Genomic DNA, 24,244 nt, shown 5'->3' with positions numbered 1-24,244 from the left:
AACATTAATCACAATTTTGTAGTTATTCTTATTCAACCTTGTTGCCGAATTCAATGACATTGAAAGAATATAATTTGTGTTCTTCCTCTCAGTAGTCTATCAATATCTTTATTTCAATATTATTATGGACGGACAGCATCAAGTCGAGTTTATTCGTCACATACACATACGAGGTGTGAAGTGAAATGAAAAGTGGCAATGCTCGCGGACTTTGTGCAAAAAGTCAAACAAACAAACAACCAAACAAACTACAAACAGAATGGAACAGAATCACATATTCCTTTACCTATTAAACATTGTGGGCGGAAGGAAAAAGGGAAAAAAAACAGCAATTAAAAAAAAAAAAAAAGCAGTAGAGTGGTACAGTAAAAGTTAAGTTATAGGTGCAGAACTACAGTGGCACAGCGGTAGAGTTACTGCCTTACAGCGCTTGCAGCACCAGAGACCCGGGTTCATTCCTGACTACACATACTGTGTGTATGGAGTTTGTACGTGCTCCCTGTGACTGCGTGGGTTTTCTCCGAGATCTTCGATGTCCTTCCACACTCCAAAAACGTACAGGCTGGCTGGAAGTGCAAATTGTTCCATGTGTGTGTAGGACAGTGATCGTATGCGGGGATCGCTGGTCGGTGCAGACTCAGTGGGATAATTGGAGGATTAGCAACATTTTTTCATGTTTCTACATTGACAGTGCTGAAATTATCTTCATGGGTCACATTTACTACTGGCTTCAACTTTGAATGTTGTGTGCCTGCCGATCCTGAACAGTTGGTCCAAACATCACTCTAGAAACTTGATCACATAATCAAAGTTGATAACCTGCAGTAAATGCCAGGAGAGTTAGTTCTCCATTTAAAATTTTTTTTTTTTTTTTACCTCTACTATTATGTTTTGAGAAGGGAAGTAAAACAAGAAAAAGAAAACAATAGAAAGGGGAAAAGAGGAAAAATAGATGGTAGAGAATAGAAAAACGTGAAGTGTGTATATAAAAAAAGAAAAAAAAAAGTATAAAGTAGAAATAGGAAAGAAAGCCCCTTAAAAGAGAATTTTTCAAATCTGTATTCGGAGATGTCAGAGTCAGAGTCAATTTAATTGTCATTTGGACCCCTGGAGGTCCAAACGAAATGCCGTTTCTGCAGCCATACATTACATACAAATAGACCCCAGACACAACAATAATTACATTTAACATAAACATCCATCACATAGCTGTGATGGAAGGCCAAATAAACTTCTCTCTCCACTGCACTCTCCCCCCCCCCCCGATGTCAGAGTCAAAGTCATAGCCCCGGCTGGCGATGGCGATTATCCTGCGGCCATTAAAGCCACGCCGGGTGGTCGAGGTCGCAACCGGGTATTGAAGCCCCCGGTGTGCGCTCAGAGTCCGCGGCCATTCCAGCCGCGCGGCGGGGCAGTGGTGTAAGGCCCGCTCCAGGAAACCCCGCAACTCGGGCGGGAGAAGTCGCCGTTGCAGGAGCCCTGAGACAAGGATTGCCACCGTCCACAGACCTGTCGTTGGAGCCTCTGACTCTCCGGTAGCAGCAGCAGCAGCACAGCAGCAACGACAGCAGCAGCAGCAGCGCTCCTCCACCGCTCCGGAAGCTCCGCGACGGCAACGGTGAGTCGGGTCTCTTCTGTTGGAGGCCGCTCCTCGTTGCGGCCTCAACGACAATGGAAAACCCGACGAGAAAAGGTCGGGTCTCCAGTGCAGGGAGAGATTCACAAAGTTTTTCCCCCCCCCCTCCCACCCCCCACCCCCAACCCCGACATAAAATATACAAAAACTACACATAAAACACACAGACAAAAATAATAAAACGCGGACAGGCTGCAGAGGCCGCTGCTGGCCAGAGCCGCGCCGCCTACCAGATCTATCCGCGGCATGAACTGAAATCAGCAATCTTTACGGTACCGCTGCATCACATGATTCCAAAAAGTCGACGAAAGGAGACCAACTCCTTAAGAATTGGTCATATTTATCTATTAGTCGGAGTCCCATTTCTTCAAGGCGTGCTATGTCCATCATATTCCTAATCCACATTTTAACAGTTGGTATAGCTGTATTTTTCCAAAATTTAAGTATCAATTTTTTTCCAATTATTAACCCATAATATAAAAAAAAACGTTTTGGTCCTTATTTAAATTGATATCTTCTACTATTATTCCAAATATAATCCATTCCGTTTTAGGTTTTATTGTGGAATTAAAGCTTTGTAAATATATCAAATATATCGCTCCAAAATGTATTCAATGTTGTACATCCTACAAATGAATGTGTTATATTAGCGTTTTGAAACAAACATTTATCGCATCTGGGAGAGACGTTTGGATAAAATTTATTCAACCTCGTTTTTGAATAATATAGTCTATGCAGTAATTTGAATTGAATTAAATTATGTCTTGCATTAATAGAACAATTATGTGTGTTCATCAGATACTTTTCCCATCTATCCTTCGAGATCTTTATCATTAGCTCGTGTTCCCAATCTTCTCTTAATGCTTCTGTTGAGGGTGATTCTCTATTTAATATCTATATTACTAAAAGTCTGTTCTTGACTGGTTTTGGCTTTCTGTGCTGTGATTTCCGAGAGTACGCCGCCACCTACGGCCGTCATTTTTGGCCACCTCACTCAGAGCCCCCCTCCGCCGCTTGTGTGCTGAGGATTTTTCCCATCGATGAAAATTGACAGAGATATTAATGTTTTTACAAAATTCCCCATTCTCTCTACTGCCCCTGCTGGAGGGAGGGGGAGGGACTATAAAACCAGGAAGTGGTGTGCCTCAATCAGTCTCTGCAAGTGGTGTGCCTCAATCAGAGCTCTGAATGACACTGACAAATGTCTACAGCACTGTGAGTTCCCTTAATTTGGTTTGAAAATGAATATATGGTTAGAGGTAAAAAAGCACTGCGTGCAAATGGTTGTTTGGGTTTGGGTTGAAGTAAAAAGGCACTCTCTTTCCCCCCCCCCCCCCCCTCCACCCCCCCCCCCCCCCCCCCCTCCCTCCCCCCCCCCCCCCCTCTCCCCCCCCCTCTCTCCCTCCCTCCCCCCCCCTCCCTCCCCCTCCCCCCCCCCCTCCTCCTCCCCCCCCCTCCTCTCCCCCCCCCTCCCCCTCCTCCTCCTCCCCCCCCCTCCTCTCCCCCCCCCCCCTCCTCTCCCCCTCTCCTCCCCCCTCTCCCCCCCCTCTCTCTCTCTCCCCCCCTCCTCCTCCTCTCCCCCCCCTCTCCTCTCCCCCCCCCTCCTCTCCTCCCCTCCCCTCTCCCTCTCCTCCCCCTCCCCCCCCCCCCCCTCTCTCTCTCTCCCCCCTCCAATAACATGAGTGCGGGGGGGGGGGGGGGGGGGGGTTAGTGTAGTGACGCTGCATGCGCTGCCCCCCCCCCCCCCCCCCCCACAACCGTAAGTTGGGGGAACAGACCAACGGGGGTCTGCACTTGGTTTAGTATTATTATAAAAGTATGGTATTAGTTTTTGTGAATCTGCCTTAATATTCATTGCTTCTTCCAAAGGGTCTGAATATTAAGGCTAGTTCTCCATTGTTATTAAGAGTTGGTCTGCAGTGTGCATTTTGTCATCTAGTCAAGAGTATTTTATTGGCAGATGTCCCATAACGGACCAATTTAATTCTTATTTGCAGCAGCACAAAAGGTATTTAACAGTGTACTCGGACACCATAATAATAAACAAAAATAAGTTCAATATATAAAACCAAGAAACAATGTAGTGGAAAATCATAAACAAAGCCCCAAGTCCATAGTACAATCAATGCAGTTCATAGTTGGAGTTAGTTGGTGTTCAGTGTGTTCAATAGCCTGATGGCTGTTGGGCAGAAGTATCCTGTTAAATCAGGGAAATGCAGAAATTGCTTATCATCCAAGCCAAGCTGTTGCAATCAGGGGATCTCCAAGGATAATTCAACATAGGTTTTGATTCAATATTTTTCGATTAAAGTGATTTGGCAGATGTTCTAAGGTAGATAAAAATGCTGGAGAAACTCAGCGGATGAGGCAGCATCTATGGAGTGAAGGAATAGGTGACATTTCGGGTCAAGACCCTTCTTTGGACTGAAGAAGTTCTATGTTATTTGCCTACACAACCCATAAAGCCCTAAAAGTCGAATTAGGCATGATTACAATGACTAGGACTTGAAGTAACATGTTCAGAATAGAAAGGTGAGCTGATTTTTTAATTAATTAATTAATTAATCAATCACAGCAATACTGGAATGATAGGTTATCTGAAATGTTGTTTCCTGATGGCTATATCATTAATGGGAAGACATGGTGATAGAAACATAGGCAATTAGGTGCAGGAGTAGGCGATTCGGCCCTTCGAGCCTGCACCACCATTCAATATGATCATGGCTGATCATCCAACTCAGTATCCCATACCTGCCTTCTCTCCATACCCCCTGATCCCTTTAGCCACAAGGGCCACATCTAACTCCCTCTTAAATATAGCCAATGAACTGGCCTCAACTACCTTCTGTGACAGAGTTCCAGAGATTCACCAATCTCTGTGTGAAAAATGTTTTTCTCATCTCGGTCCGAAAAGATTTCCCCCTTATCCTTAAACTGTGACTCCTTGTTCTGGACTTCCCCAACATCGGGAACAATCTTCCTGCATTTAGCCTGTCCAACCCCTTAAGAATTTTGTATGTTTCTATAAGATCCCCCCTCAAATCTTCTAAATTCTAGCGAGTACAAGCCGAGTCTATCCAGTCTTTCTTCATATGAAGGTCCTGACATCCCAGGAATCAGTCTGGTGAACCTTCTCTGTACTCCCTCTATGGCAAGAATATGTTTTGTGAGCTTGCGATGGTTTCATTTGAGCAGTGGAAGAGGGCAAAGTGGATGGGGAATTCAAGCAACAGGAATCTGCATGCACACAGTTATTTTTACGGAGTGAATGGGGACAACTTATCAGGCAACTGAACCATCTAACAACAACTAGAGAGCAGTTCGGAGCTACTATGTACCTCATTGGAAACCCTCAGAATATCTTGATTCAGACTTTACTGGACTTTATCTAGCAATAAACATGAATCCATTTATCATGTATATGTACACTATGAATGGCTCGATTGTAATGATGTATTGTCTTTCTGATGGCTGGAGAGCATGCAACAAAAGCTCTGGTCACCCGATTTATTCACCTGATCTGTGTTTATTTTCACCGATATGGTACACATTGTGAGCATCGACTTCAGCTTGTTAAATTGGAATAAAGGAATCACTGCCTTAACTGGGGGAAATAGTCAGGCCAAGTAGCAACTAGGACTCGGGTAAATGACCTTCTGTTGGAACTAGGAAAAGCCAGTGATTAACATATTTCAATGTGAATGGGAGGAACGAAAGATCAAAGGCATGTTCAGTAATGGGATGGAAGTTAGGGAAGATAGAATCATTGTCATATTGCATGGAAACATGTGCAGGATGATCTGACCAAAGGAATCCGACGTCCAGCGCCTTGTTGCCTTCTAAGATTTTCACATATTTCAATTAGGCCTCCTCTTGTTCTCTATAATTCCAGATAACATGGCCCAACTATAATTTTTCTTTTTAGGACTGTCCTCTTGAGTTCCATTTGGTGAAACCTCAGTCTACCTACTCTACGATAGTGTAAAGAGATCAAAACTTGACACTATAGTTGTTGCTTCAACAAAACCATTCATTTGCAATTGTGCCGAAACTGCCTCTGGTGCACTCGACTACGATAAATGTCAGTGTACAATTGCATTCCTTATTTGCTAGCTGTACACAGACTCGAGGCGATTTGTATTCACGAATAGCCAGTCTGCCGATTACCATTTACTTGCTGCTTGTGATTTGAGAAATGTACTGCTTTTCTATATTTTATCAGTGATTTTCTTAGATTTCGGGTTAGTCTCGGGTTATGTCGATGGAATGAAGGGTGCTAGCTAATAGCTGGCGTGGTCAGTTTGTCTCTGCCTTGTGGCATCCAACTGGAATCAGAACTGTTGAATCTCAATGTCTGGATCGACTGGGCTTGTATTCACTGGAGTTTAGAAGGATGAGAGGGAATTTTATAGAAACATATAAATTCTTAAGGGATTGGACAGGCTAGTTGCAGGAAAAATGTTTCCCCATGTTGGGGGAGTCCAGAACAGGGGTCACAGTTTAAGAATAAAGGATAGTCCATTTGGGACTGAGATGAGGAAAAACTTTTTCACCCAGAGAGTTGTGAATTTGTGGAATTCTCTGCCACTGAATGGTGATGCTGGCTCGAAGGGCCGAATGGCCTACTCCTGCACCTATTTTCCATGTATGGAATCCACTGATCATTAGTGGGAAAGTCTCGCTCCACCAACCAATGCAGTGAAGTATCAGCCAGGGCAGAGTGCAATATTTACAGATACTTTTGTAAATGCTTTGTATTTGTAAATCGTATTACATGGTTTGGGTTCTGATATTTATTGAGCTCTGTTTTATTGAACATTTGAGCTGAAATTTAAGTACGATAAGCAAGTAGTTAGTATAATTGTTGTAACTCGTGTTTAAATCCTCCCAAGAATGGCATTCTCTGACCATAACTTTTTTTTAAAATGACGAATATAATTTTAAACATTAGCTTTCTTGCAAGATCAGGTCTTCAAATTTATATGTGTTCATGGTTTGTCTTCCTATACTTAAATGCTGTCATAAACTCAGTGCACAGTTCAGCGTTTATCAGGTTGGTAGTGTTGTGCTTCAGGAAGGATACTGTATTTTTCTAAGTTTTACCTGAAAGACAATTATTTTTTTGTTAGAAGCTTATTTCCTTAAAGATTAACAACAAATTTATCTTCACAAAGGATAATTCCATCAAAAGTAATAGTTGCGAACATGGTGTAATGCCCCTGTCCCACTTAAGAAACCTGAACGGAAACCTCTGGAGACTTTGCGCCCCACCCAATGTTTCCGTGCGGTTCCTGGAGGCTGCAGGTGATGGAAGCAGGTAGGGAGACTGACAAAAAACCTCCGGGAACCGCACGGAAACCTTGGGTGGGGGCGCAAAGTCTCCAGAGGTTTCCGTTCAGGTTTCCTAAGTGGGACGGGCATGTTGTTGCATGATTTCCGCAGATCTCGTAAAACTGTGCAAAATTGTCACTGTCCAATGTTGCAGGTGGTTTCATCCAGACATCGGGGTGATAGCATCGTGCAGGAAGATTGTGCAGGAAGGTTGTTCCCGATGTTGGGGAAGTCCAGGACAAGGGGTCACAGCTTAAGGATAAGGGGGAAATCCTTTAAAACCGAGATGAGAAGAACTTTTTTGACAAAGAGAGCGGTGAATCTCTGGAACTCTCTGCCACAGAGGGTAGTTGAGGCCAGTTCATTGGCTATATTTAAGAGGGAGTTAGATGTGGCCCTTGTGGCTAAGGGGATCAGAGGGTATGGAGAGAAGGCAGGTACGGGATACTGAGTTGGATGATCAGCCATGATCATATTGAATGGCGGTGCAGGCTCGAAGGGCCGAATGGCCTACTCCTGCATCTAATTTCTATGTTTCCATTTAGTATTGAGAATTGTGCTCTGGAAGTTCCTATGCATCACTTCATTTTTGTTTTAGCAAAAGAGAGCGGGTGCAGCACAGGGCGGACTGGCAAATTGAACTTGGATTGACAAAAGCATTTGAACTTGTTGTTCTTTGTTCATGTGTGATTGACTAAGTTTACTATTAAAGCAATAATCGGAAGAAATGGTTGCAACAGAACTTTATGTCCACTGCAGGAAGTGATGCAATGGAATTTCCTAGGCATGGCTACGAAGAAGAAAGACACAATGGCATCGCACTAGTATCCAAGCATCCCAGTGAGCTGCACCTAATTACTGACAGCACCTTTCTTCAACGCGATACAAAACCTAACTATAATGGTGAGTAGCCCTTCACCCCCATCCCACAGTAATAAGTAGGGTAGACGTCCTTCAGTGCGTGCTTGTGTACTTCATTTCCTTTCTGTGTGTTAATTGTGGTCCGTAGCATTTGCTTGAAACGTACCACCCCCCCACAGTAGCTTTGTTGTCTCCATCTTAGTCTTTGTATGGTTCTTGCATTCAAGTTCATCATTTGAAATCCATCTCCATAGTCTTCATTGTCTCATGTACATCATTTCCAAATAGCATGCTCTGTTTTTGTTCTGATGCACATGTTGGTAAGATGAAATTGAACCCTAGACCTGCTGCGAAGAAAGCAATTGGAAACACCGAGACCTGTTGCCCGCTGTTTACCATTTGCTGTTGGCCAGTTATTCAGCTGGCTTGCATTAATGATTTGGTGGGAATGACTACATTCCTTTTTGTCCTTCTGGAGACCATCCATGGATTTGAATGGTGCTACTATTGTGCTGAATGGAATGGACATGCACCAGATCGGCCAAATTAAAACTGAACATCCACCAGGCAAATTCCACTGCATGCTGTTACCTCATGCCCTGGCACAGCTCCATTCCAGTCAAGATAAAGGATCAGTATTAGTGGAACAGTGAAGAATGGACTGGGGCTTGATGAGAGCAGAAAAATGGAAACCAATTACACCAGAACCTGAGATGCCAACCTGGTGAAGCTTCAACTTAGAACTATGTGTGGTAAAGAGCATAACACATGCAATAGACTCTGCCAAGTTGTCACGCAACTGATGGAGCAGATCAAAGTTCTGCTCTTAATGGTGATAGACAATCAAACACATCCTGGGAAGAGGATGATTCTCTCCCCCCCCACCCCTCCATTTTTTGTAATCCGGATTTTAAAAACCGGTGAAATCTCCGCTTTCCGAGAGACAGTGGGGGTTGGACTAGAGAGACGTCAGTCAGCAGGCAGTGGGGTCGGGACATGATTCAGCGCGATCATTGGAGGAGGGAGGTGTCAGTCAGAGTCGGAAGTAGGGGGGTGAGACTGAGGATAGAGCGCGTTGATTGGAGGAGGGAGACGTGGCACAGACCAGCGCCTCATCCGCAGCCAGGATCAATGGCTCTCCAGAGCTGTCCCGTTCTCCCCCCCCCCCGGGTGGCCAGAGACATAGATACATAGAAAATAGGTGCAGGAGTAGGCCATTTGGCCATTCGGCCCTTCGAGCCTGCACCGCCATTTAATATGATCATGGCTGATCATCCAACTCAGTATCCCGCACCTGCCTTCTCTCCATACCCGCTGATCCCCTTGGCCACAAGGGCCACATCCTCCTTCTTCCTTATAGCTGAACTGCCTCAACTACCCTCTGTGGCAGTCCTGGAGATTCCCCACTCTCTCGGGAAAAATGTTTTTCTCATCTCTTCCTTAAAGGATTCCTTATCCAGCTGTGTGACCCCTTGTCTGGACTTCCCCAACATCGGGAACAATCTTCCTGCATCTAGCCTTCCAACCCCTTAAGAATTTTGTATGTTTCTATAAGATCCCCCCTCAATCTCCTAAATTCTAGAGAGTGTAAACCAAGTCTATCCAGTCGTTCTTCATATGAAAGTCCTGCCATCCCAGGAATCAGTCTGGTGAACCTTCTCTGCACTCCCTCTATGGTAATAATGTCCTTCCTCAGATTTGGAGACCAAAACTGATCCTAGACATCAGGATCTGTTCCCCCAGGCCCACAGCCAGCGCAGAGAAGCAGTGCTAAACCCAGCTCAACTCTGCCTGTCCCACCAGGTTAACCTACAGCCCTGCCTGGACTTGCGGGAAATATGGCCCAGGTTTACAGCCAGCGCGGAGAAGCAGCGCTGATGTCCCGTCAGTCCAGGCAGGGCGATAGGTTAACCCGGCGAGTCAGGCAGAGTTGAGCTGCATTTAGCGCTGGATTGAGCCTTGCGCACGTGTGTGAGTGTGCGCATGGGCGTGTGGCCCCCCCTGTCCCCTCCATATTTTGATAACGATTTCCGTGCTTGCTACTCAAGAAGCTTGACATTGGACAGCACAGAACAGCTGTTCGTACAAACACACTGTGGATGCAGTGCGTAATTCAGCAAGATATAATGTGGGTAATCCTCTCGTTTGGCAGCAACCCCCCAAATCTGTACCCTCTGCTACCAAGATGGTCCTGATATGAAATGTCACCCATCTATTTTCTCCACAGATTTAGTTTAGAGATGCAGCCTGGAAACAGGCCCTTCGGCCCACCGAGTCCATTCCGACCAGTGATCCCCGCATGATAACACCATCCTACACATGCTAGGGACAATTTACAATTTTACCAAGCCAATTAGCCTACAAATCTGTACGTCTTTAGAACTCCTGGAGAAAACCCATGCAGGTACCGGGGAGAACGTACAAATTCTGTACAGACAGCACCCATGGTCAGGATCAAATCTGGGTGACTGGTGCTGGCAAATACCAGATCTGGCAACTCTACTGCTGCTCAACTGTGCTGCCTGACCCACATTTTGTGCCTTCCCTCGACTGCCAAGATGGCATGGAAACACCGTCACCTTCGTGTTCCCATTCCCCCCACACCATCCTTATTTGGAAATAAATCCGCAGACGGCCAAAACTTTGGAACTCCCTCCTGAACAACCCATGTGTGGTTACTTTTTATCAAAGGCACTGCAGTGGTCTAATAAGATGTCTCGCCAGCACTGTTGCAAGGGTAATGCCCAGATTCACTACAATGAATAAAAGATACTCTTTATCACTTTAAAGTGATCTTTGCAGTAACCCATCCATCTTATGCAAATGCTGGAAATTGCATGCTTCGGATGCGTGTGTGGTAAGTCGGCAGTATCATACAGCTTCAAAATCACACCACAATCTCTTGACATGCCGTGCTTGAAAAGAATGAATAAAACATTGGTGGTTCTCAATGTCTTTTATGAGTGGCAGGCGGGAGAATTCTCCGCATTGCCCCTCCTTGCTCAGATGCTCCTCGTCCTTTGAGCCAGCGCTTCCAATCTATCTCCAATGTTTGTGACTCCCATTCACAATCGGCCTCGGGGTGGAAGAATCAAGAGTGTTTTATTGTCTCGTGTCGTGAAACGGAGCAATGGTGTCGTGCTTTCTCATCTTGTCTTGGATAAAATGTACTTTGTTCTGTTCCATGTTCCATCAGTGAGCTGCTGAGAAGGGGGAAACATAAGAAACCTGTAGTGTGATCTTGAAGTGTCGGGCAACGGTGAGGTTAAGCTGGTGTCCGAGGCTTTAGCCGCTCGTGTCCCACTCTTTTTATTACTGACCTTCACCCTAATCTCACACCGTAGAACTGTAGGATTTTGAAAAATACATTCTGTGTTCGATCGGATTCGTGTAATGTGTCCGATAATTCAATGGATAGTAGGCATAGTGAAGTTACTGAATACAAATGTCGAAGAACGCAGCAGGAGATTTAACCTTCAGTGGCACTTGGAGACAAAAGACTAATGTCACACTTAAAATGTGGGCTTTAAAACGCATCCAGTTCATGAATTATCTTATCCTACATCCTTGCCTGGTCTGTATGTGATTCAGGTCTCACACGAAATTGGTTGACTCCCAACTACCCTCTGATATGGTTTATAAATTCAGGGGGGGGTGGCAATTAAGCTTGGGCAATAAATGTTGACCCTGCTGGTGACATGTACATTCTGCAAATTAATAAAATAACAAAATGCCCTCTAAGCTGCAATAAAGTTGAAGTCATTTATTCTGATTTACTCTTCACCACCATCATTCATGGCTGAAATAACAATTTATGGGGATAAGAAACGGACAAGAAACTGGATTATATATATTTTAAAATTCACTTTTCTTCGAGTGAAAGTGTATTTCTTTGGCCTGAATGTCGAGGGTGAACTGAGTTTGTAGCTGCCTTCTCAACAGCCTATCCCATGGTAGATTTTTCTTATTAAAAATGTATTCTTAAAATTTGGGCAACATTTATTGCCAAGCACAAAACGAGCTGGTATGTATATTTGTTGAAAGATAATTAGCAGGCGCCGCCACTCTTCGCATACAATTGGCAGATCAGAGCTGCAGCCAGTTTGTATCCCTGTGAAAATGTTGCCAGAGATTTGACATTTGTAACGTGGCTTTGAAGGGAGGGAAGAACATAGACCATTCCTAATAATTTCTTAATAGAGCAGTCCTTTACAAAAGGTTGTTAACTTTTGTGTTTCCTTTGTGATGCTGGTGTTCCTAATTGCGGTATGTTCCTCGTCCTCTGTAAAATATCAGAGGAAATGCCTATCCCAAGGCAGCGTGTAAATGGAAGGTGTAGGAAGGAAGAGCAGGTGCTGGCTTACACGGGGGATACATACACAATGCTGCAGCAACTCTATGGGCCAATCAGCATCTCTGGAGGGGGAAAGGAGTAGGTGACGAATCTCAGTCTGAAGATGGGTCTCAACCAGGAACGTCACCAATCCTTTTCCTCAGAAATGCTTAGGATGCTGGTTTAGACCGAAGATAGACACAAAATGCTGCAGCAACTCAGCGGGACAGGCAGCATCTCTGGAGAGAAGGAATGGGTAAAGTTTCGGTGCGAGACCCTTCTCCTTATCTCTGTATCTCCCTCTGTCTGAAGAAGGGTCTTGACCCAAAACGTCACTCATTCCTTCTATCCAGAGATGCTGCCTGTCCCGCTGAGTTACTCAAGCGTTCAGTGTCTATCCCCAGCAATGCTGCCTGACTTGTTGAGTTACTCCAGCATTTTGTGTCTTGCTTTGGATAAATGAAAGATTGGGTTTGGCACAATTACCTGGTCTTTGATGAGGAAGCTGAACGTATATTTGTCTTTTGATCATCCAAGGAACTGGAAGACTCATTTCCACAGATACCTCAGAAGCTTGGAGAATGCAAAGGATAATACGGAATACTGTAAAATCTTGTTTTAACAGACCTCTTTATAATGTATTTTGGTTCAATGGAAGGACCGGCCTGGCCCTGGCCATTTAGAGCCCCAGCTGCCCAAAACGTCCCAGTTTCCCTCCACCTGGCTCTCAGTCCGATGAAGGGCCCTGACCTGAAATGTCACCTATTCCTTTTCTCTTCAGATGCTGCCTGATCCGCTGAGTGACTCCAGCATTTTGTGTCTCCCTTCGGTATAAACCAGCATCTGCAGTTCCTTCATACACACTCCTTCTACAGTATACATTTTACTGAATATGGCTGGTAGACTTTAGAGGTTTCTCTAAAGACAGTGGATCAGCAGAAAAATAAGTATCCATGGACTTATCCATGTACATAGAGACAGATACAAAATGGAATTCAGCCCACTTAGTTGATAGTGGCTTTTTAGACGGTTTCAGATAGGCACCTGGAAGTGCAGGGAATAGAGGGAGATGAGATTAGTTGAACTTGACATCATGTTCCACACTAAACATGGTTCCATGGTTCATTATTTTGGGCCAAACAGCCAGTTTGTGTGCTGTACTGTTCTATGTTCTACAAGGAACTGCAAATTCTGCAATCTTGAGCAAACCACAAAGTGCTGGAGTAACTCAATAGGTCAGGCAACATGTGTGGAAGGATTGGATAGGCAGCATTTCGGGTCGGGACTAACTTCTCTGAATTGACTGCTCAGATAATGGGTGGTGACGATACAGCGTGTAGGAGCGAGATGGAACATCTCTGCTAGTGAGATGCCACAACAACAACCTCTTACTCATATCAACAAAACCAAAGAACTAATCGTTGAGTCGAGATGGGGAAAGTTGGGTGGCCGCTTGTCAATTTTCATTCATGTGTCGTTGGTGCAGAGTTGGCAGCTTCAAATTTCAGGGCTTTAACATTTCAGATGATCTAACTTCTGATTACAGCGGAGAAGAAGCTCTTTCTGGATCTGATGGTGCTGAATTCTGATAACACTTCATCAGTCTAAAGAAGGTTCGGCCCGAAACGTTGCCTATTTCCGTCGCTCCATAGATGCTGCTCCACCCACGAGAGTTTATCCAGCATTTTTGTGTACTGTGGAATTTATTTTTAGTTTTAGAGATACAGCTAGTAAACAGGCCCTTCAGCCCACTGGGTCGACCATTCATCACCCATACACTAGTTTTCTAGGGACAGTTTACAGAGTCTATGAAAGTCTGACGTTACCTGAAGAGGACAGAATTGATTTTACACTTGCTCCATCCAGCCAGGGTCATTGAAAGGACTTCTTCGAACACAGATCTTTTTATGTTAGATTGTTAGTTTACTTTTGTTGGTGATTATGATTGTTTTAATTTATGCAGATCACTGATCAATGGGCATTTATTATGTCACCAAATCACTGATCTACTGCTTCTGTTGGCAAACCCCTCAACATTAATGACTAGGAATTTGGCAAGTCCCGGCAACGCTACCAAGCCACAAAGAGTCCAGTATTAGAAGGCAGCTGGGAAGCTGCAGATGGAGCTGAACTAGCAAGTGCAGGCTTTCCATGTGTATGTGGGAGTCTTGGATTCGCTGATGCTACTGGGTTTTAATGGCCCCAGTTTGGCTGGTGATTCCCAGCAAGTTCCAACACTGTTATTTTGCCAAGGTCTACTGCAACGTTACATAGATTGTGCTTCACTCTTTATGCACCATTGAACAGGCATAGGGCATAGCGGTAGAGAGGCTGCTTAACAGCGCCAGAAACTCTAGTTTGATCCTGACAACGGGTGCTGTCTGCACATTACCCCTGTGGCCGGGTACGTTTTCTCCAGGTGCTCCAGTTTCCTCCTACACTGCAAAGACATACAGGTTAGTAGGTTAATTGGCTTCAGTAAACTTGTAAATTGTCCCTAGTGTGTGGGGTGGTGCTAGTGTACGGAATGATCTCTGGTTGGCGTGTGCTAAAAGGCCATTTCTGCGCTGTATCTCTAAAGTCTAAAAGTTAAGAGGGATACTATTAGAAAATTCCAAAACAACCTGGAGGCTCAGTTCAATCAAACAGATGCCAGTGGACTGTGGTAGGGCCTGAATACCATCTCCAGCTACAGGCAGAGATCATGGGGGTGATTTCCAGCAGCGATGCATCTCTACCAGATGAGCTCCATGACCTCTACACCCATTTTGAACTGGCAAACAAAGTTTTGCCAAACCACGCCATCCCCTATTCCCCCAATGGACACAAAGTTCTGGACTAACTCAGCGGGTCAGGCAGCATCACTGGAGAAAAAAGGATGGGTGACGTTCCGGGTCGGGACCCCTCGTCAGTCTGAAGAATGGTCCCGAACCGAAGCATCCCCCATCTTTTATCTCCAGAGTTGCTGCCTTACCTGCTGAATTGAAATAAGGCTCTCGTCCCGAAAATCACCCATCCATTTTCTCCAGAGACGTTGCCTGATCCACTGAGTTACTCCAGGACTTTATAAGTGAGCATCAGTAGTTCGGTATAAGTGAACATCAGCAATTCTTCGTGTATCCATCCCCCATTCCATGCTGGCCCTGCCCCGTACATCTAGGTGGCAGGTCGGGTTAAATCCAGAAAATTGATATGCATGGGAACCACAGGGACCTGATAGTTTGGATAGAACACTGGCATACTCGTTGAAGTAATTGGTGGAAGGGTGTCATTGGTTGGAGGTCTGTGTCTAGTGGAGTTCCACAGGGATCAGTAATGAATTAGAGGTCAGTTGTGTGTGATATATACATTGGTTGAAAGATACAGCGTGGAAACTGGTCTTTCGGCCCACCGATTCCACGCCGACCATCCCTCACCCGTTCTCACTTGTTCATACTTACCCATCAACTCCCTTCACATGCAGGGAGCAATCTAGCAATCTTCAGAGGCTAATTAACCTACGAATCATCACATCTTTGTGACATGGGAGGAAAGAATACAGTTGAACAGAGGGATCTGGGAATAACCGTGCATAGTTCCTTGAAGGTGGAATCTCATATAGATAGAGTGGTAAAGAAAGCTTTTGGTATGCTAGCCATTATAAATCAGAGCATTGAGTATAGAAGCTGGGATGTAATGTTAAAATTGTACAGGGCATTGGTGATACCAAATCTGGAGTATGGTGTACAATTTTGGTCGCCCAATTATAGGAAGGATGTCAACAGAATAGAGAGAGTACAGAGGAGATTTACTAGAATGTTGCCTGGGTTTCAACAACTAAGTTACAGAGATAGGTTGAATAAGTTAGGTCTTTATTTCTCTGGTGCAGAAGGTTAAGGGGGGACTTGATAGAGGTCTTTAAAATGATGAGAGGGATAGACAGAGTTGATGTGGACAAGCTTTTCCCTTTGAGAATAGGGAAGATTCAAACAAGAGGACATGACTTCAGAATTAAGGGACAGAAGTTTAGGGGTAACATGAGGGGGAACTTCTTTACTCAGAGAGTGGTAGTGGTGTGGAATGAGCTTCCACTGGAAGTGGTGGAGGCAGGTTCGTTGCTATCATTTAAAAATAACTTGGATAGGCATATGGATGAGAAGGGAATGGAGGGTTATGGTGTGAGTGCAGGCAGGTGGGACTAAGGGAAAAAAGTTGTTCGGCACGGACTTGTAGGGCCGAGATGGCCTGTTTCCGTGCTGTAATTGTTATATGGTTATATATGGAAACCAGAATACCTGGAGAAAACCCACATGGCCACACGGAGAATGTGAAAATGCCACACGGATAGCTCCCGAGATCCGGATCGAACTGGGTTTCTGGCATTGGGATGTAGCAGGTCTACTAGTTGCGCCACTGTGCTGTTCCTGACTGGGAAGAAAATGTTTGAAACAGATAGTGATACAGTGCTTGTAAGACATGCAGTGGAAGAGCGTTTCAAGTAACAGCCATGGATAGCTTTGTAGGCTAAATGGCCATTTTGTTTGTAGGAAAGATCTTGGTAGGAATTGTTAGCAATAAACTGAGATGAAAGTTGGCTGAGTGTAGAAACTATTTTTAGAAGTCATCTTGAGTGATACCGTTTTTAAAAGTGTTTATAGTGTGACAAAAGGTCGTGAACCTGAATCTCTGTTTTTCTTTCCACAAACGGTCACTGATTCCACAACGGTCCCTGACTTGCAGAGTATTTTCTGTTCTTATTTCAGTTTCGCACAGTTGCAATGTGAAAAGCTCCTTGCAAAATCAACTTTGCTGTTTCTCTTCCAAGAACATACTTGGACAGGAGGCCAGAGAATTTAAGTAATGATGGTTGACCCAAGACTTGGAGAGCCGCAAATGTGTTTAAACGCAAGGTTTACAGCACTTCACCAAGTTCCTTTCCCATCAATGTTATTCAGCTTAAGTAATGAGGCAAAGGGATGTTTCTATCCAGATTTGTAAAATCCCCAGTGATGCGATGTACTCTTGTTAATGTGGGTAGTCATCAGTTGGAGTGAACTATTGTTGGCTGACTTGTATATCAGATCTCTTGATCTGGTGGCTTTCACAGTTCAATTTACTTACAAGTGCAAGTTTAACGTTACAAGTACAGAGCTGTTGTCCAACCTACAATCCTGCGGTTTCGTTGTTTCGAGTGTGATTCTTTCATCTGCAGTATCTCTGCTGAGATGTGGGTTCCCACGCTGCTTGATTCCTGGCACCTCATGACTGAACGATGTAACAAAGCCTTTGCTGCAGTGACTTTGCTCAGCTACAAGTTGTGCAGGAATCATAAGAAGGGTCTCTACCCAAAAGGCCATCCGTTCCTTCTCTCCAGAGATGCGGCTTGTCCGGCTGAGTTACTCCAGCTTTTTTATGTCTTTCTGCGAGAATCATATCTTCTCTTAAGTTCTAATGTCTAATTCTTGAACTTCTCTGGCATTTGCAGGGGAATTCTGGAATACCTGACCACTGGTTCTCTTGTGCGGCCATGAAACTGCAGATGCTGGTTTGCACTGAAGAAAGATACAAAATGCTGCGGTAACTCAGCGGGTCAGGCAGCATCTCTGGAGAAGAGAAATAGGTGACGTTTTGGGTCGAGACCCTTCTTCAGACTCTGGTGACCCGAAATGTCACCTATTCCTTTTATCCAGAGATGCTGCCTGACCCGCTGAGTTACCCCAGCATTTTGTGTCTGTCTTTGGTTCTCTTGGTCTGTTGCTCAGATTTTAATGTAATTGCATTGAATTCTGCTGCTGAATTTGGGACATGCAAACTATTTTGACAGGTTCATTCGCTGGTTCCATTCATGTATCATTCTTCTGGGCCAAAGTGCATTCCTGTACCATATCTATATCTGGTGGGGTGAGTGGCCATGAAACTTTACATGGTATTGATTGATTTGAAGATTCACCATGAAAAATAGCTCTTCGGCCCAACGAGTCGACGCCAACCATTGATCACCCATTCACACTAATCCCATGCTATCCCACTTTTACATCCAGTCCCTACACAACTGACAGAGGCCACTTAACCTACAAACTCACATGTCTTTGTGACGTTGGAGGAAACCAGAGCATACGGAGAACACAGAAGAACGTACAAACGTGGTGGGCGGCCCAGCGGTAGAGTTTCTGCCTTGTAGCGCCAGAGTCCTGGATTTGATCCTGACTACGGGTGCTGTCTGTATGGAGTTTGTACGTTCTTCCTGTGACTGCGTGGGTTTTCTCCGGGTGCTCCGATTTCCTTCCACATTCCAAAGATGTACGGGTTTGCAGTTAATTAATTTGGTATAAATGTAAGTTACTTGGTAGATGTAAAAATTGTCCCTAGTAGGTTTAGGGTAGCATTAGCTAGCTTTGGTAAAAGAAATTGTGAATTGTGCCTAGTGTGTAGGATAGTGCTAGTGTTTGGTGGTGATTTTCCTTGAGGAGGGAGATTCTGAGCGGCACGGTGGCGCAGCGGTAGAGTAGAGACCCAGGTGCGACCATGACTACGGCTGCTGTCTGTATAGAGTTTATACGGTATGTATAGAGTTTATATTGGTGCCTTCCAAGCACCAGATTTTCATACATTGGAACAGGTGCTCAATGAAGACCTTGCTAAACTGGACAAGTACTGCAAAACCTGGCGCCTAAAACCAAGCCCAGAAAAAACGGTCTCCAGTGTGTTCCACCTCCATAATGCAGAAGCCACAAGAGAACCAAACATCTATCTGAGCAGGACCAAACTGAAGTATGCCCCCACTCCAACCTACCTCGGAGTGACCCTTGACAGGACCCTATCCTTCAAGGAACATCTCAAAAGAACAGCAGCTAAGGTGAAGTCCAGAAACAATCTCCTCAGTAAGCTTGCTGGCTCAAAGTGGGGGGCAGCAGCCCCCACACTGCGCATTTCAGCACTAGCCCATGCATTTTCTTCAGCCAAATATTGTGCCCCTGTTTGGTCCAGGTCATCCCACACACACCATGTGGACACTCAACTGAACTCAACAATGAGGATCATCACAGGAACAATCCGCTCAACACCACTCCCCTGGCTCCCTGTCCTATCCAACATAGCCCCTCCACACATCCGGCGAGTAGTCCTCACTCAAAGGATGCTCCAAAAGACCAAAAAACCCCTCACCTGCCAATTCACATGGACATCTTCAACCCACTCACTGCTCGACTTCCATCTAGACGACCAATTTGGAAGAACCCACCACCAGCTGATTTCACCATCCAATCAGCTTGGAAAAAGGAATGGGAGTCCAAGGACGGCCCAAATAAACATCTGGTGTCAGACCCCACCCTACCGGTCCCTGGCACCAATCTCCCAAGGAAGCAGTGGACGACGCTGAATAGATTCAGGACTGGACATGGCCCCTGCTTGGCCAGCCTTCACAAATGGGGCAGCAGTCCAACCCCACGGTGTGCTTGTGAAGAGCAGCAAACAATGCAACACATCATTGAAGCATGCCCTCAACAAAGACTCAAAGGAGGACTTGTCACCCTTCATACAGCAGATCAAGAGGCAACTGCTTGGCTAAAGGACTTTCCATTCGCTAAATAAAACGGTCTCCCCGTCACCTGCATGGGTATTCTCCGAGATTTTCGATTTCCTCCCACGCTCCAAAGACGTACAATTTGTAGGCTAATTGGCTTGGTATAAAATGTAAAATTGCCCCTCGTATGGATTGTGTTAACATAGAAACATAGAAATTAGGTGCAGGAGTAGGCCATTCGGCCTTCGAGCCTGCACCACCATTTAATATGATCATGGCTGATCATCCAACTCAGTATCCCATACCTGCCTTCTCTCCATACCCTCTGATCCCCTTGGCCACAAGGGCCACATCTAACTCCCTCTTAAATATAGCCAATGAACTGGCCTCAACTACCCTCTGTGGCAGAGAGTTCCAGAGATTCACCACTCTCTGTGTGAAAAAAGTTCTCCTCATCTCCGTGTGGAGATGGTGGAGTGAGGTTAATGTGCAGGGATCGCTGGTCAGTGCGGACTCGGTGGACCCTTTTCCACGCTGTATCTCTAAACTAAACTAAACGGACCCTTTATACAATATTCTGGGTATAAACTCATCAGAACCCTGAATAATTGCAGTGAGGTGCATTCCTGTACTCAAATCCTCCTGCATTGAATGCTACCATTTGCCTTCCTAATTGCCTGTGAACCTTCACATTTACGGTATCATTTTTGTAAAGGGACAAACACCTCGGTCTCTCCGAATGCCGACACATTTCGCCCTCACTATTTGGAAAGATCATTGGCTTTTTTATTTATTTTTATCAAAGTTGATAACCTCACGTTTTTCCCACCTGCAATGTCTTCTCCCATTCACTTAATCTGTCAAAATTCCATTTGAAGCCTCTCTGCATCCCTTTCACGCCCTAAAGTGCCACACAGCCTTGTATCATCGTCAAAATGTTACACTTGGTCTGCTCATCCACATCATTGCTTTGGATGGTGGATGCGGAAGTTGTAGATCCAGCATGGGTTCCTGTGACTACACATTGCTCACAGTCTTCTCACCCCCACAAGATAATGGTGTTTCCTGAACATTGGCCGATTCTCACTTCAATCCACAGTCAATTATCTGAATCAACGTGATTCTTTTTTATCTTGCTCAATGGCCTATTTATTTGGCAGCTTAGTGAAGGCTTTCTGAAAATCCGAACTTGCCATAACCAGAAGCACTCCCTTTCATTCTGCTAATACTAATCTCAATTCTCTTCATAGATTTGTTGAGCATTATTCACTTTCACATTTTCATGTTGATTCTGTCCAATTCAATTATTTTTTTAATGTGCACTGGAACCATTTCCTAAATAATAGACGATGCCACAAAATGTAAGTGCACTGGGCACATGGAAATACTATAGCCTGCAGTTTCCCCTTCAAGTAGTATTACATCCTGACGTGAATATATTGCATGCTCTTTATTATCACTGGCATAAACCATGGAATATCATCTTATCCTGGTGCAGTGTGGGAGTGTATTCACCACTAGGACTGCATGAGTTGAAGATGCCTTTTCAAGATCATTAAGAAATGGCAATCAATGCTGCCTGACCAATGATGCCTGCTGTATCCGAAAAATTGAATTTGAAAAGACCATTTTGGAGAGAATTTTTTTTATTGAGCTGACTTTCTGTCCCGGTAACCCAATTAAAAAGATATCTTAAATAGCGACAAGGTTTTCAAAAAATGATATTATTCTTATAGCATCAGATACCCAGGCTCAGTTTTGACCTTGTGGAGTTTGCTGTCTTTGTGGAGTTTGGAGTCTTGTGGAGACTGCTGTCTTTGTGGAGTGTGCATGTTCTTCCTGTGACTGAGTGGGGATCGACAGACTATTTGGCCTCTGTTAATTGCCCTGAGTGAGTAAGCGAATAATAGATTCTGGGGAGAGTTGATGTCAATGTGGGGAGAATAAAACGTGGATTAATATAGGATTAATGTAAATTGTTACCTGATGGTCGGCGTGGACTTTGTGAGCCTGTTTCTGTGCTGCATATTTTATTTACTCTATGTTTCTACCTTCAAAATACCTTCTGCTGGAGATGATGCTTAGGGATAAGTTTTACTTGCATTTGGAAAAGGACATGTCAATTCGGGGCAGCCAACATGGCTGAGTGTGGGACAGGTGATATCTTGCGTATGACAACGTGATTGATGAGGGTAGGCCAGTGGACTTTACTACATGCAGTTTAGTAAAGCATTTAACAAGGTTCTTCATGGTCGACTGATCCTGAGGATTATGATACATGGGATCTACTGTAACTGTAGCTGGCTTACCCATAGAAGACAGAGAGTAGTGGGGTGGAAGAGTGTGTCTGTGGCTGGTGATGTTCCATGGGGATCAGTGCTGGGACCTCTGATGCATGGGCAAAAAGTAGACAAGTTGTTAGGTGAGATTGCACAAAAAATGGCAATGTAAGTAGATTGAGTGCTAAAGCAGGCGTATGTAATGCTGGCCTTCATCGGTCGGGGCATGGAGTAGAAAAGTCGGGAAGTCGTGTTGCAGCCTTTTAAAACTTTGGTAGGCCGCATTATATCGTGGGTATCGCATGCAGTTCTGGTCAATTCCATTATATGAAGGATGTGGAGGCTTTGGAGAGTTCAGAAAAAAGTTTACCAAATTGCTGCTTGGATTAGAGTGGATTAGAAATTGGATGAACTATTTCTTCTGGAGCATCAGAGACAGAGGGCCGACCTAATCGAAGCATATAAAATTGTGAGAGCCACAGAGAGGATAGACGATCAGAATCTTCTTTCCCCAGGGTGGAAATGTCAAAGACTGCAGGGCATATTTTTAAGGTCAGAGGTGGAAAGTTTAAAGGAGATGTGCGGGTCTTTTTTACATACAGAAACCTGGAAGATGCCTGGAATGAACTACCACAGGTGATTTGTGAAAGCAGATATGATACTAGCATTTAAGAGTCTAATTAAAATACAGAGAATGGGGGGATGGGGATCAAATGCAGGCAGAAAAGATTAGTCGCATTTGGCATCATGTTCAGCACAGACTTAGTGGGTGAGTAGGCTTGTTCCTGTGCTGAAGATAGGCAAAACATGTTGGAGTAACTCAGCAGGTCAGGCAGCATCTCTGAAGAAATAGAATAGGCGACATTTCAGGTCAGAACCCTTCTTCAGACTGGAACGTTGTTCCTGTGTTGTACTGTCCTATGTTCTCATCTACTTCTGATTACTAGCATACTCCTGGTTGTTGGGAGAAAACTATGGTTTTCCCAAAAGTGTAAATAAACTTGCAAATCATCCTGTATCAGCAGCTGCCAAAACTTGCATTCATCATTGAATGCGATGTACATTACTGGGCGATTCTGCTACTGCACGTCAATTTTTGCTGGGAAAACTCTTAAGTGCTGCACTTGTAACACTATATGTCTCTACTTGTCAAGTGAGATTGCTGTTCATTCTTTAAGTTCATGAAGAAACTGAATAAGGATGGGCCTCTATTTTCTTCGTGGCTCAGAGTGGATGAGTACTCATTCAACTTGACAAGCCATTTGCTGCCGGTGTAGCCTGTAAGATGTTTGTTGCCAGAAGAAATCGATTTAATTTTTAATGGCTATTATTCTTCAAGTTGTAAATGTTCACGTTTTCATGCGGCTGAACATTCAGCTATTTTTATCACTGGTTCATAACCATTACTTTGTGTGCAATACTTTTTTGTCTGCATGCATTAAATTATTTCCATTGTGTAAATTAAAAATGTCTAACTGGTTATGTTACTCTGCACAAGAAATCAACGGATGGGGTTCATTGAGTGACTCTAAGGCAGACTTTTGACTTTGACCTAAATAGTACACTTCTTTGTGTCATGAGATTTTGACACCGTTTTTCCCAAGGCCAATTCACAAAAGCCTCTTTTTTTCATAACGTGGTAATTGCACAGAGGAAAAAAATGACCTTTTCATTGAGTCTACATATTTCATCCAATATGTCACAAGAAAAAGTTATTTATATAGGAAAACAGCTCGTCAAAAACAACCCTTTCTGAAGCATCTTAAAATGAAATATCTTCAGTGTAGTGGCTCTTCAGTTGAAAGACTTCACATTTTGCATCTGACAATTTTGTTCCACACATAGTGATCATAAACCTTGACAATATATTTATAGACATTTTAAGTGGTGCTTTTGATTTTTTTTTTTGTGCGAAATCCTCGCAAAATGCAAGAATAGGAACAAACGAGACAGCAGATGCTGAATCTTGAGCAAAAAATAGATTGCTGGAGGAACTCAATGAGACGGACCCGGCTATATTTCTAATCATGACCCTTCTTCAGACTGAAATGGACAGGCAATGTTTCAGGATGGGGACCCCTCTTCAGAAACAAAATCTTTTTCTTGTGGAGGTGCATCCAGGTTTCCTGAGGAAGGAATATTTGTTCTGAGCACCCCCCTCCCCCTTCCCCACTCTAAAAGCTATCTCTCCCCACTACTATGATCAGACTGAAGAAGTGTCCTGACCTCAAACGTCACTAAACCATGCTCTCCAGGGGATGCTGCCTGACCCATTGAGTTACTCCAGCAGTTTGTGTTTTTCC

General features: G+C 44.3%; 1 protein-coding gene across 5 annotated transcripts in view; it reads left to right on the top strand.

The window, feature by feature from the left end:
- Window positions 1-24,244, top strand: part of LOC129714836 (disco-interacting protein 2 homolog C) — a 540,592-nt gene that overhangs the window by 133,686 nt on the left and 382,662 nt on the right. For 4 of the 5 annotated variants that reach the window (XM_055664698.1, XM_055664678.1, XM_055664681.1 and 1 more), the window contains exon 2: window positions 7,727-7,870. The exons of the other annotated variant lie outside the window; for it this stretch is intronic. In XM_055664698.1, coding sequence (XP_055520673.1) covers window positions 7,727-7,870 — 144 coding nt within the window. The remainder of the gene's footprint in view (window positions 1-7,726; window positions 7,871-24,244) is intronic. 5 annotated transcript variants of the gene reach the window in all.

The sequence above is a fragment of the Leucoraja erinacea genome, chromosome 2, assembly GCF_028641065.1.
Source record: "Leucoraja erinacea ecotype New England chromosome 2, Leri_hhj_1, whole genome shotgun sequence".
Lineage (NCBI taxonomy): Eukaryota > Metazoa > Chordata > Chondrichthyes > Rajiformes > Rajidae > Leucoraja > Leucoraja erinaceus.
Note: the sequence above shows the minus strand (reverse complement) of the source record. Positions and strands in the feature narration are given on the sequence as shown.